Raw genomic sequence first — 12323 nt, 5'->3', positions numbered from 1 at the left:
AAAGCTATGTTGGAAGTGGTACAGCCAGGACTTGATCTGAGGTTCCTTTGTAATGCTGTAGGCAGCAGCAGTTTAAGTCATTGTGTCACAATATCAGCCCCCCAAAATACCATTTTTGTTCACCCTTTATCCAGTATCAGGAAGAGACCTTGATTATATAGTAGGTGCTCAATAAATATTTGTTAAATTGCATTGGTATTAGTATAGATTTCACTTCTCCTATACCATCTCTATTTGCTAAACCCTGCAAGTATGTCTTGTTTCAACAAACACTGATTGATTTTCTTTCATGTGCCAGAGCCTGAGCCCAACAACATAAAGGCAATTAAAGTAAATTCGCATTCACTGTATTTTTTGCCCTCTAGCAAAAAGGTCAGATACTCAGATAACAAGTAGATCTAATTTATCATCATGAATGCTGAAACTAATACATGTAGACAGTACTGTGAGAACATAGTAAAATAAGCTGTGAATAATAGGTTGTTAGACTTTTTTGAAAAATTAATGAACTTTTCAAAGAGAATAGAAGAAACACTTTGTTAGAGAAACAGTTTGCAATCAGAAATAGTATATGAAAGAGTTCCTGGTAGAAATAAAAGTTTCAGAGCAGCACATTGGTTCAACTGGCTAATTTTTTGCCTCCAAGTGCCAACATTCTGTATAGACAGCTGGTTATGTCCCAGCTGCTCTGTTTCCCATCCAGCTCCCTGCTTGTGGCCTGGGAAAGCAACAAAGGATGGCTCAGGTAGTTGGGATCCACAGGGGAGTCCCAGAAAAAGATCCTAGACCTTGGCTTCTGACTTCTGGTTTCTTGCTTGGATCGGGTCAGCTTCAGCCATTGGAGGCGTTTGGGGAGTAAACCAGCAGATAGATCTTTCTATTCTCTCCTTCTCTTTGTAGATCTGCCTTCCCAACATAAATAAATAAATAAATAAACAAACAAACTTTGTGGAAAGAATGGTAAATTTCTTGCGGCTCAAGCAGAATGAACATTGAAGGATTATTTTGAATTTGAGGGTGAGAAGAGTCATGGTACAGTGACGAAGAATCTGGTTTCTTTTCTGTAGGCACAGGTTAAAACCGCTATTAACACCACTGTATTTTGTAAAAACAAATTGTCAGAGGGCGATATATTGAGTAAGGAACAAAGTGAAGGCAGGAACCATAGAAGGCTGACAGTTTAGAAGTAGGGTGGAATACTGGGCTTTCATAATGTCAACAGTAATGAAACATGATAAAAACAGACACACGGCACATCTTCAATTTTTAATTGTTCATGAAAATGGAAGTAAAAATATAAAAAGAAATCCAAAAGGCAGAAAATAGGCATAAGACAGAAAGGCCATAGAGAAAAGTTCCTTCTGCATGCTAGCTGTTAGAGTAGCCGAGGGTTCCCGTGGAGTTGCACAAAAATGTTCAGATAAATCCCTCTGTCTCCAAGGTTTTTGTCACCAACCATCGCACTCCCACTGCAAGTCTGTCTACATCAAGGGTGTCCCAATTTGACTATAACATATTTTAGAAACAGTAGTTGTCTGGTATTGAGTCTTGGGAAACAGTGGACAGACAGTGCTATTAATGTGAATTCTGTGCTTTCCCTTTTCATATAATGCCATGTAAGAGAAAGTACTTGGAAACTCACTGTAGCCAAATGTTACTGACAGCTGTGTCACTGAAGACAAAATATCGGTATGCAACGTATTTATAAAATGTCAATATCTAATCATCAAGGAAAGGAAATTGAGCACAGCATAAGGTAATATTTTATAACTTTGGATTCAACAGAATCGGGCTACCAACCAAGCATTTTTTAAAAGCAAAATTACTTATTTGACAGGCAAGAGTTTACAGAGCAAGAGACAGGGAGAGGGAGAAGGTTAAAGAGAGAGTGCTTCTATCTGCCGGTCTACTTCTCCAAGTGGCCAAGTTAGCCAGAGCTGGGGCAGTCCAAATCTAGGATCCAGGAAATTCCTTCAGACTATCCACATGAGTGCAATTGCCCAAGTACTTGGGCTGTCCTCTCTGCTATCCTAAGTGCATTAGCAAGGAGCTAAGTGAGAAGTGAAGCAGCTGGCATTTGAGCCAGCACCCACAGTGGATGGCAGCATTGCAGGCAGCTTTACTCACTACACGACAACCCTAACCCCAACTCCTGTTACATCTTGATGTTAATGCATTTATGTATGGTGACATTGAAAGATAATTTGGCAACAACTGGCAAATTGTGATCCAGCCACTGCTTCTAGCAACTTTCCTGTAACTGAGTCAGAGATGCTGCAGACCCTTGATAAGAACCCACTGGGGAAGAGCTTGCATTAACTCACCAAGATAGTGATACAGTGAAATTCATGTGGCAGAACGAACCTTTCCTTATGTCAATACAAATGAATCCAAAACCAAAAAACCCACATTGAAGCTGAGTGCATGGCAGGATGGCATTTAATGATAGATGATGACACATCAGTAAGATGAAAACTTTGAAGTCATCTTTAAATTGGTTATGTGTGCACACAAAAATCTGTAAAACACACACTGAAGTGATAAATGCCAATTCCGAAAGAGTGTGATAGTCTTTGGGGGTTGCTCAGCACTGTATTATACATGCTTGTATGTTTCAAATGTATTTACACTTTTCTGTGTTGCATACTCTGAAATTTTTGTATGCCTAAAATGTAACAAATTATAAAACTTGTACACTGCTTTACCGCTGTGTTTGTTCACTCAGTTTATCACCCATCAATCTGTTCAGTGACCTATTCACTGATTCTTATTTTCCTTGGTCAAAGTAATGGTATTTAAAATAATCCAAGAAAAGTTGATTAGGGCTTAAGCCATGTCGGAAGAATGGGCAGGGTATAATTAGGAGACAGACTTGGTAGAAATTTGAGGGTAATTTCCCAGAGACTTAAATTTGGATATGAGCATGCTAATGTGTAGTAGGGAGAATATAAAGAATCAAAGATAATTTATTCAAGGATCTAGCTTGGTAACAGCCCATTGCACAAGCCACTGGGACAAAAGTTGAATGTTATTGGAACTTAGGGAAATAATGTATTTAATATTTTTTTAGCTTATTTAAAGTTTTTTTTTGTTAGCCTAACAAGTCACCTTAAAAACTTTATTTCAAGACTTATTTTTAATATCTACCATATATAAGAATGACAAAATTATCATTCAAAAGAGTTGTTTTTAAATAATGTTTCTTAATATAGTTATACTGTTAAGTTTTAAACATCATGGTCACTGCTCCAGTAAATTCAATTGAGTAAGCAATTTCAGTTGAATACAGTTGGATGGCAATTTGCAGCCTTCATTAAATTATTTGTGAGCTCCATTAAAAAGTGAGAATCCATTAAAACCTTTTTAGTGTAAACTCATTTAAGTTCGCAGATTATTTTCCAAAGGAAACTTAAAGGTAGTTGTCATGAAAACATCCCCAAATGTGTATTGTATTACTTGAATATTGTATTAGTCTAAGTTGGACTAAGTTAAGTCATTCTCGTAAAAATCAGTTAGTTTGTAAAGCTAAATATACAACCCTTCAATGAAAAGAAAAAGTTTTAAAATTAAATAGATTGATGTGTTGTCACCATCTTCACCTTTCTCATATTTCTTCTTGTCTCTTAGTTATCCTTGAGGAAGTATTGGCCCCAGGGAACTTGAGAAGCTGGGAACCTAATTCCCACGTAACTAGAACAACTTCAAGTCCTCTTTCTCTGGGTCTTACCCAAGTTCTGTGTATAAAGTTTTTTCTTTTTTTCATTTTGTTTTGATAGAAAGACTAATTCCCAATCCTAACCCCCATTTTGTCTTTTCTCCTACCTATGTTTCTTCCTAAGACTAAGGATAAGAAGTGAGTTTGGTTGGGTTCTTTGGCAATATTAAGGAGCTTAGATTAAAATCAGATTTTGATGGTCTTGAGTTTTTTCTCCCCTCATCCAATGTACATATTTATTTTAACTTTGCATACATTCTCCAGCATGGGAGAAGTAAGCTAAAATTATACTGAGATTACAGTAAAAGTGAAATTGTCTAGAGACTAGGCGAAGATACCACTTGCGCTACTTCAGTGTGATTTTCAGGGAAAGCGACTGTCCAAGAAAAATGTCTTCTAGTCTGAGAAGTAGGAGGCAGCATCATTTGTGATGCAGAGCCAAGAGTTCCATGTTACTGCACTGCAGGCTGCTCTCTGTCTTAGCCACAAGCTTAAAATTCCATCAACCATCTTTAATAAAAAAATAATGTGTGAGAGGGAAGACATTAGCTGTTTGGTTAGGTATCTTTCCCAGTTATAACTTTTGGAAAGAAAGAGCATCAATCTGTAATCAGCCACCTTCTGAAATTCTTGATACATGGCTGTCCATTCTTTCTGTCTGCTTAGGAACTTCTATGTGCTGTTATTTGGTTATCAGAAAGCTTTCCATACCCTTTGCTTCTGTTCTCATTTAGCCTTTCATGACTTCACTAAATAGCACTTCATTTAAATATTTATGCACTTAAATAATTGTCCAAGAAAACACTCCTTTACAAGAAAATAAACATTTAATACGACGTTTTAGTCTGCATGTTATAACTTCTTACAGGAAATCTCATCACCAACTGTAAATGATATATTCTTCCATCTGAAGGTGACCTCCACATCAGTGCTTCTCCCTGTTAAGGAGCATACAACACATTTTCATTCAGTAAGCGAGCTTTATGCATTTTTCTTAAGCTTCCCAGGCATGCTGATACCACTCCCACAAGCAATTTCCACAGTTTGTCTCAAAGACATCATGCAGCCGCCATGCTGCCCAAGCCACAACTTTGCAAGGCAGATGTGACCAGATTAAAAAACTTAAGCTTCTGTCTTTGAGTAGAAAAAAAAAATCCTGTGAGAAGAAAGAAGTCTTTCTTTCATAAATTTCTTCACACATGGAATTCAGTCAAAATAGCTCCATACTTTCCAAGCAAATAGCTAGAGTCATGATTCTCTTATCTCATTGTTTAGTATGCCTGCATGTAAATGTCATTCATTTCTATTCAGTCAACTAAAAAGTTATGGTAATACTTTAGACATTATCTAATGCATATTTGTAAGCTGGTCAGATAGAAAATTTTAACATAGATATTTAAATTCAAACCAAGATGTTGCAACTGAAATGTGTAACAGCTTAAAATATTGAATGATGTTCATAAATCTACATATTTTTAGCTTTCATGTATTTTTAATCTTTAGAGAAGGTGGTGAAGGGGCATATATGATCTTCCTTGAGATCTGTTTTCTCATATCAAGTTCATATTAGCAACTTATAAAGCTTTCTTTAGTGAGGAACATTAGCATTCCTGATACAAAATTAAAGTTGTTGCAGAAACAGTATTATAATTAGCATTTCGTAGTCCTTCCAGAAGAGATTTAACTTATATGAATTGTGCTTTGTAATAATAATGATAAAATACTATTTTTCTTTATATCATGGTAGGTAGGTGACTTCAAAGTGTTCCAAGGATAGAAGAGCCCCAAGCTACAATTTAGTAATACAGTGCAAAAGCCTATTTATGCAGCACGATATGCTTTGCTACCCATTTTTTTTTTTTTTACAGGTTTAGCCTTAAAAAGGTAAAAGATGCTAGTGAAGACGGGGCTTGTTCCTTTGCTTTTGGAATTAGCAGCTGTTTAGACACGCTAACAAGAAAATTCCTTGATGTTGAATGAACACGGAGGGAAAAAAGACAATGATGATTGTATTCTCATGTAATCTACAGCAGCACCGTGAGGGAGATACACCTACCATCCCATCCGTTGGAGAAACAGATCTAAACCCTCTCCTAACTTTACTCCGTTCCTATAGTAGAACTGCCATTTGAACCTGGGCAATTTGAGTCCAATAGCCTGTGAGAGTGTTTTATAATTCCTTTGACTTGCAGTTATGGATACAAACACTGAAGGTTTAGCACGTTTGTGCTAAAGCGCCCCAAGAAATGACTGACCCCCCATAGAGCCATCTGGTTTGTCTCAGCCTCAACACTGGGCCTGCTCTCTATTTCTGGTTAGTGAGGAGTGGTCTCCAATGGTTGGTTGTCCCTCCCTTTTACCTTACTTGCCACTCAGGATAGCCGGAAGTCCAAGCATTTTATCTACATGTCTCATACTTCAGGCCTTGAACACACTTCATCATCACTTACGTAGCTATTTATTGATAGTCATGCAAGGCTCTGTTGGCAGACATAATTCAGAAATGTGCCTGGGCATCAAGGGGCCTTTGATTATAATTGTGGTGTGATAACAAGGTCCTTTCAGGAAGACGGAGTAGGTGGTGGTATTTTCATTCCCATTGTGGAGTTCTTCACTGCACATGTAATTTAGAACTGTGTTTATTTAGATTGGGGTTTAAAGTTAGAAGCTGACCATCTGTATTTTTCTTGATAAGTTTGGAGTCATCCGGACCATAAAAAGTTTTGAAGGTCAGGAATTGCTTATATTTATAAAATTGTTTTTGGCAAAGAAAAGAGAATGAAGAAGGATTTGAAATAATGACCAGTTATGAAAGATTTATGATAATTTTGCTATATACACGCACATTTGATATAGCCCCTGAAATCCAAATTATAAAGGTTTGGCATCATATAGATTAGAAAGCAGCATGTGTTTGACCCCAAGCAAAATGAAACTAGGAAAAGTGACTTTGACATTTGTAGAGTGTCTGCTTTGAACCTGTGCGTTGCAGCATGTATTTGTTTATTTTTCTCATATCTTCCCATGAGCATGAAGAAAAGTTAAGGTTATTTCAGTATTTCACAATGAAAGAATTGGAGCACAGATAGCTTAGGGGCCTAACCAAGGTCACAGTGGTTGAGAAAGAAACCCAGATCCCTTAAAATCCAAATAAGATCCTTTTCTCCTCTAGTCAGTTTACTCTGAGCTATTTCCATGTTCACCCCTAGCATTGTTTTGGGTACAGAAATGATCGTTTTTACAGTAAAGAGTGAAGTCACATGAATTCAGCTGAAAAAATGTTTACACTGTGAAGAGTAAATCTTAAAAAATAATAGTTAATTATTTTAAGCTGTCACACAGAGTTGGACAATTAATGGCTGACCCTATCTGCAAAATGAAAATCTAAGCACAGCATAAACACTTCATTCTATCTGATAGTTGAAATATGTGTTTATATAACTGCCAAAATATTAGCTGCTGTGTTTGAGCCAGAGAATTTCAGGGACAAGACAAAAGCAGAACAGGCTTCGTTGATAGGTAGAGAAGTATTTTTTTTTTTCTCTGAGAAATGCGTTTCAGTGTTGTTAGCCAATGTCTAGGAGCTATGAGATGGAAACCCTTGTATTAAACTAATGTTACAGGATCAGTTTTTTAAGCTATTTTTCAATATTTTAAAACTTTTACATAAAATAGATTCATATTGCAGCATTAATGAAAAACCTATAATGGCTGAAGTGTTTTTAACAAATAATGTAAAACTTAAAATTGTTACATTTCTCTGTACTGTATTTTCTCCATTCTGACAGTTTTCTATGTTGACTTGGTAATAAACACTGTTAGAACTTAAAACTATCTAGCTTTTAAAAATTAAAACTCATCTGTGATTAATCACGTAATTTAGGTGTGACCATGATGGAAGTGCTTGCTTTTGAATTTTGTTCAGGTTTCTAACCCTGAAAACATCAATGAAATGTTTTAGTTTTGTTTTTGCATAAAAAAAAATCTAGAGTATTTTATGAGAAAACAGAAAATGCACTTCTATTTTATGCTTAACTTTTTTTTTTTACTTCTTTTAACTGATTAGAAAAAAAAAATCTTTTGATTTGAAATTAAGCTGCTGCTTGAACAGCAAAATCTAACCAGATTACTTGGTCTTCATGTTTTACCTGTTTTCTTAGAGAAAAAAATAATTTCTGTAAGCCGCAAATGCTATTTAAAACACAAGTAATGGCAGCTGTTTGAATTTTTAACTACCTAGTTATCTTCATGTACAGAAATTGCTAAATTGCTTCCACAGATTTCTGCTAGACAGAAGGAATCATTTACATTAGTGAGTGACGATTTTTGTCTTCCATGAGAGAAAGCTTGAGATGACCCCTTAACTGTTTTCCTTCCTGTCTTATGTTGCAGTATCCAGCTGCATTGATGAACCTAGGGGCCATTCTGCACCTTAATGGCAAGCTCCAGAAGGCAGAGGCCAACTACCTGCGCGCCCTGCAGCTCAAGCCAGATGACGTGATCACGCAGTCCAATCTGCGGAAACTGTGGAACATCATGGAAAAGCAAGGCTTAAAGACTTCTGAGACATGACACGGAACCTCGTCCTCACTTTGACAGAGTGGACTTTATTACTGGACAACACTTCCCAGCAGTGCTGTGACAAGAGCTGGTTTCGGACTTCAGGGCAGGAGTCGTTGAAGTCGCTGCTGCTCCTGGGAGATCCACTTTGCTGTTGACATGGCCACTAACACCAAAAAGGGGAACATGGGAAACCTCCTGGAGAATGGATTTGCTACCCAGAGACTGTAAACCAGAGCACTTAAAACAGGGATCTTTTGGAATTTGTAAAAGGGGAGGGTGCCGAAAATACAGACCTTGTTCATTTTTGAAAGCTAATTTCAAAATTATATTATTCCTTAAACACTGTGAGAGGAAGTCGGAGTGTGTGTTCAGCCACGGTAAACTATGAAAGATTGAGTGTTAACAGGGAGTGATTAAAGCATAGTGGGAGGTGCAGGGAGCCACTGGCTTTCCTAGGTTGTCCTAATGCTGCTGGCTTACCCTTTAGGACAGCCTGCTTGTCATTTTCTGAAGCCTAGAAAGCATTTTTTGTTGTTGGTGGTGGTGGTATTTAGCATTGTGTCAAGCTAGCGAGAATCTGCAGTTGTTCCTCAGTTAGTACACACAGTGTCTTATGTTTTAGGTGTCACAGCCTTTCGTCTTTGGAGCATCACTTGCTGAGCAGCACTTGGAGAGGAGTGGCCAGTGGAGCTGGGCGCGGCTGGAGAGGCCTTCTGTGTGTCAGGCAGGCATTCTTTAATATTGTCAGTGTGTTCCTCTACATTTCCAGCAGAATTCACTGTATTAACTGTTTTGAAATAACCTTTTAAAATGAGTGTTCCTGGCTAGTGTGTGTTTGTTGAGGAGGGTAAAGGAAAGGGATATTTAAAAGTGTTCTAGTTTCTATAACCAACAGCTATTAAGCAGAAGAGAGGGCTAATTTGTGCCTCCCCGATGCTGCTGGTTAAAAAATTAAGTCTATCTGAAGGAGCGTATGATGACAGTTGCCAGTTTGTGTTTGGAAGAGTAGGTATGAAATCATAATCGCTTTCTCATAGGTATCGAAACAATAATGCTGTTAAATTTTCAAGGAATGATTTTTATCTTATTCTGCTCTTCCCAAAAGGCATCAAACACGTGCTGCTTTAAACTGCAATAGAGGATAGCATTAGCTTGCTACATGTTTCCACGTCTTGTGCCAATGGCCTCTCTTAGTTGATAACTATTTTTCACTAGCAGATTTGGTGTTTTATTTCATGACCTGTTGGTAACCACTTCGCTCATCACTTCATGAGTAAAATCGTATAAATGAAGTAGAGAAAAACATTTGCTGAACACATTTTGGCTTGCAGTCAAACTTTGCTACTAAAAATTAACTTCATAAAACAGTCCATTATCAACTTCGTTATAGAGAAAATAACTATACTGTACCTTGCATATTTATTTATTTATTACCTACCATAGCAGAGTAACGGAAAATTTGATAAATTAAGCCAGTTTTTTAAAACTGAAATTGAGCTTTTCTCTACCTGGTCACACTCCATATGTATGTTATTAGTGGTTCCATTAAAAGGAAGCTGGACATGCAAACACATCATACTATGTTTTCTCCATATTTTATGGGTTTTGTTATATATCTGAATACAGAGGGATAAAGAATTTAAAGTAGTGTTTCTATGGCAATAGAATTTTGTGAAAAGGGCAAATGTAGTAAGAGATTTTTGGATGATGTTAATAAGGAGCCCCTTCAATAATATGTATTTTCTTTTACAACCTTTCATTGTAGGGCCAGAAGTTAACTTATGGCTCAATCATTGTGTTTTCAGAATATTTAACATTTAACAAACCCATGGTCAAACCAAAACAGTGGGTTGAAGTGTATGTTTTTCATCCTCTGGTACATTGGCAATTGCAAAAAGCAAAAACAAAGAAAGAAATAAACAATGCCAAGAGGATGGAACTTAATATAAGGCTATAAATATAAATTCAATGTCTAACATTTTTATTTATTTAAATAGTTATTGATGTATAATGACCCCCTAGTCTTCACATTTTGTGTCTTTCTGTTGTTATTGTTCCTTTCCAGCACTTGGTTCTTAGTAGGTTCACTGAATGCACAGTAGAGGCACTTCATGTTGACTCAGTTCCCAAGTAGCATTAATGATTGGACCTGTGTCATCAAATGCATGGATCTTTAATATCTAACATCCCTGACACTTCAATACAGGGCTGGACTTAGTAACTGACCAACACGGGGAGGGGGGTGGTTGTTGGGAGGGCATTTGAACATGATCAAAAATGTCTCCGCTCAGGGATTTATGGTGGGTTATTGCAGACAGTGCTAAAAATATAGAGCACAAGACAAGTTTACTAAATTAAAATTTTATTTTTTGAGAAGCTGTTATTTGTATAAATTATCAAGATTTGTAGGCTTTCCTTTTGTAGAAATAATTGTTTTATGTGCCAGAGAATTTCAATTTTGTTTTCAACAATAAAGCATTGATAAGAAATGTGTTGTGTAAGCTCTTGGTTAATCTACAGAAATAGCGCTTAAGTCTCTGGGAGTTTTTTTTTGAAAAGATTTATTTATTCACTTATTTATTTGAAAGTCAGCTACAGAGAAGGATCATCCACTGCTGCTGAACTTGCCGTATGGCTGCCAAAGACCAAGGCAGGAGCAAGCAGAAAGCGGGGCCTTCACCCTGGTCTTCATGAGCAGCCGGGAGCCCAAACACTTGAGCCATCTTCTGCGGCCTTTCCAGGTCATCGGCAGGGAGCTGGATTGGAAGCGGAGGATCCAGAACTCGAACCAGTGTCCATATGGGATGTCTGCAGCACAGATGCTAGCTTTGCCTGCTTTGCGGCAATACTGGTCCCTGTCTGGTATTTTAACAGAGGTAAGATGAAGGCTAAAATGAGTGAAAGTTGAATATGAAATGCATATACCCTTTTTAGTGTATAATCAGTAATAATCCATTTTCTATAGTTATAATAGTAAAATGATATCTATTACCAGATTGACTATATTCAGGAGAAATATAGAAGGCTTTATATTATTTTCCTTGATTGTTGAGCTATGGAAGAATACCCGAAAACTGTTCTAAAGATGGTATATTTGTTAATGTCTGGCCTCCATATGTTATTTGACAAAAAATGATCATATTTAAAAGACTGGTTGTTTCCTTTGGGTCCTAATGAAGGAACAATTATATTTTGCTGAGATAATACGTGTGTTCCAATTTCAGGTGTCAGTTGTAGCAATGGTGCAAAAATAACCAAGAAGCCAGCGGCCTTGTTAAAATTGCTATACAACCACATGATTGTTTATTGCTTGTTTTCTTTATTGTTGGTTCAAATTAGTTATGATGACTCTGTTCCAAGCACTCTATGGGTGAATGGGCTTGTCCCATCTTTAAACGTAAGCAAACTGAAGTTCAAAATTGTGAAATAACTTGCCCAGTATGACTAAATTAGTAAGCAATAAGCATGTCTCCAATTGTCAGATGCTCACGTGTCTTGCATCATGTACAAACTTAGCACTGAACCAGAATTCAGGAGATTGATTTTTGCCTCTTGGCATTCTTTATGATTTCATCTTCCACAAAGCACAGTCTCCATGTCTTTTACTGTACATGTTTATGAAATTCAACAAAGGTAATCCTTTGGAAGCATCTTAAAAATTGACATTGTAATATCCAGAAATACCTGGTTGCCCTTGAACTAAATCTATTTACTTTCCAGCTGAGGAACATAAGGCTTACAAACTGAGTGATTTGACCAAGATTCCAAAACTAGTCAGTGGTGGTACAAGCACACAACATCAGGCTAAGGTCTCAGTTATTAGGAGGTCTAGTTATATAAAGTAGTTACTTAGTTCTGAGTTACAACCAGTACAAACAAGGACTGTGTCTTTCTTCTCTGGCATGTATTCTCTAGCCGACAACATTTATATTGAGCAGAAGACTATAAAATATAATCTGCATGCAAATTCTACTTATGATTTGCTCATGAGAAATGATGTTTTTTTTAAGAAATGAAAATCTAAAAATATTGAGTCTGGGGTATT

General features: G+C 36.9%; 1 protein-coding gene across 1 annotated transcript in view; it reads left to right on the top strand.

The window, feature by feature from the left end:
* The window catches only part of TMTC2 (transmembrane O-mannosyltransferase targeting cadherins 2), a 360995-nt gene extending 350234 nt beyond the window's left edge, over nt 1–10761 (top strand). Inside the window, exon 12 of the mRNA XM_040981140.1 lies at nt 8108–10761. Within this exon, the coding sequence (XP_040837074.1) occupies nt 8108–8287 (180 nt within the window). The 3' untranslated portion in view covers nt 8288–10761. The remainder of the gene's footprint in view (nt 1–8107) is intronic.
* The last annotated feature ends 1562 nt before the right edge of the window (nt 10762–12323 follow it).

The sequence above is a fragment of the Ochotona curzoniae genome, unplaced genomic scaffold (genome assembly GCF_017591425.1).
Source record: "Ochotona curzoniae isolate NIBS_2020 unplaced genomic scaffold, NIBS_Ocur_1.0 contig_1014, whole genome shotgun sequence".
NCBI lineage: Eukaryota > Metazoa > Chordata > Mammalia > Lagomorpha > Ochotonidae > Ochotona > Ochotona curzoniae.
This window is presented reverse-complemented; position numbering and strand designations above follow the sequence as displayed.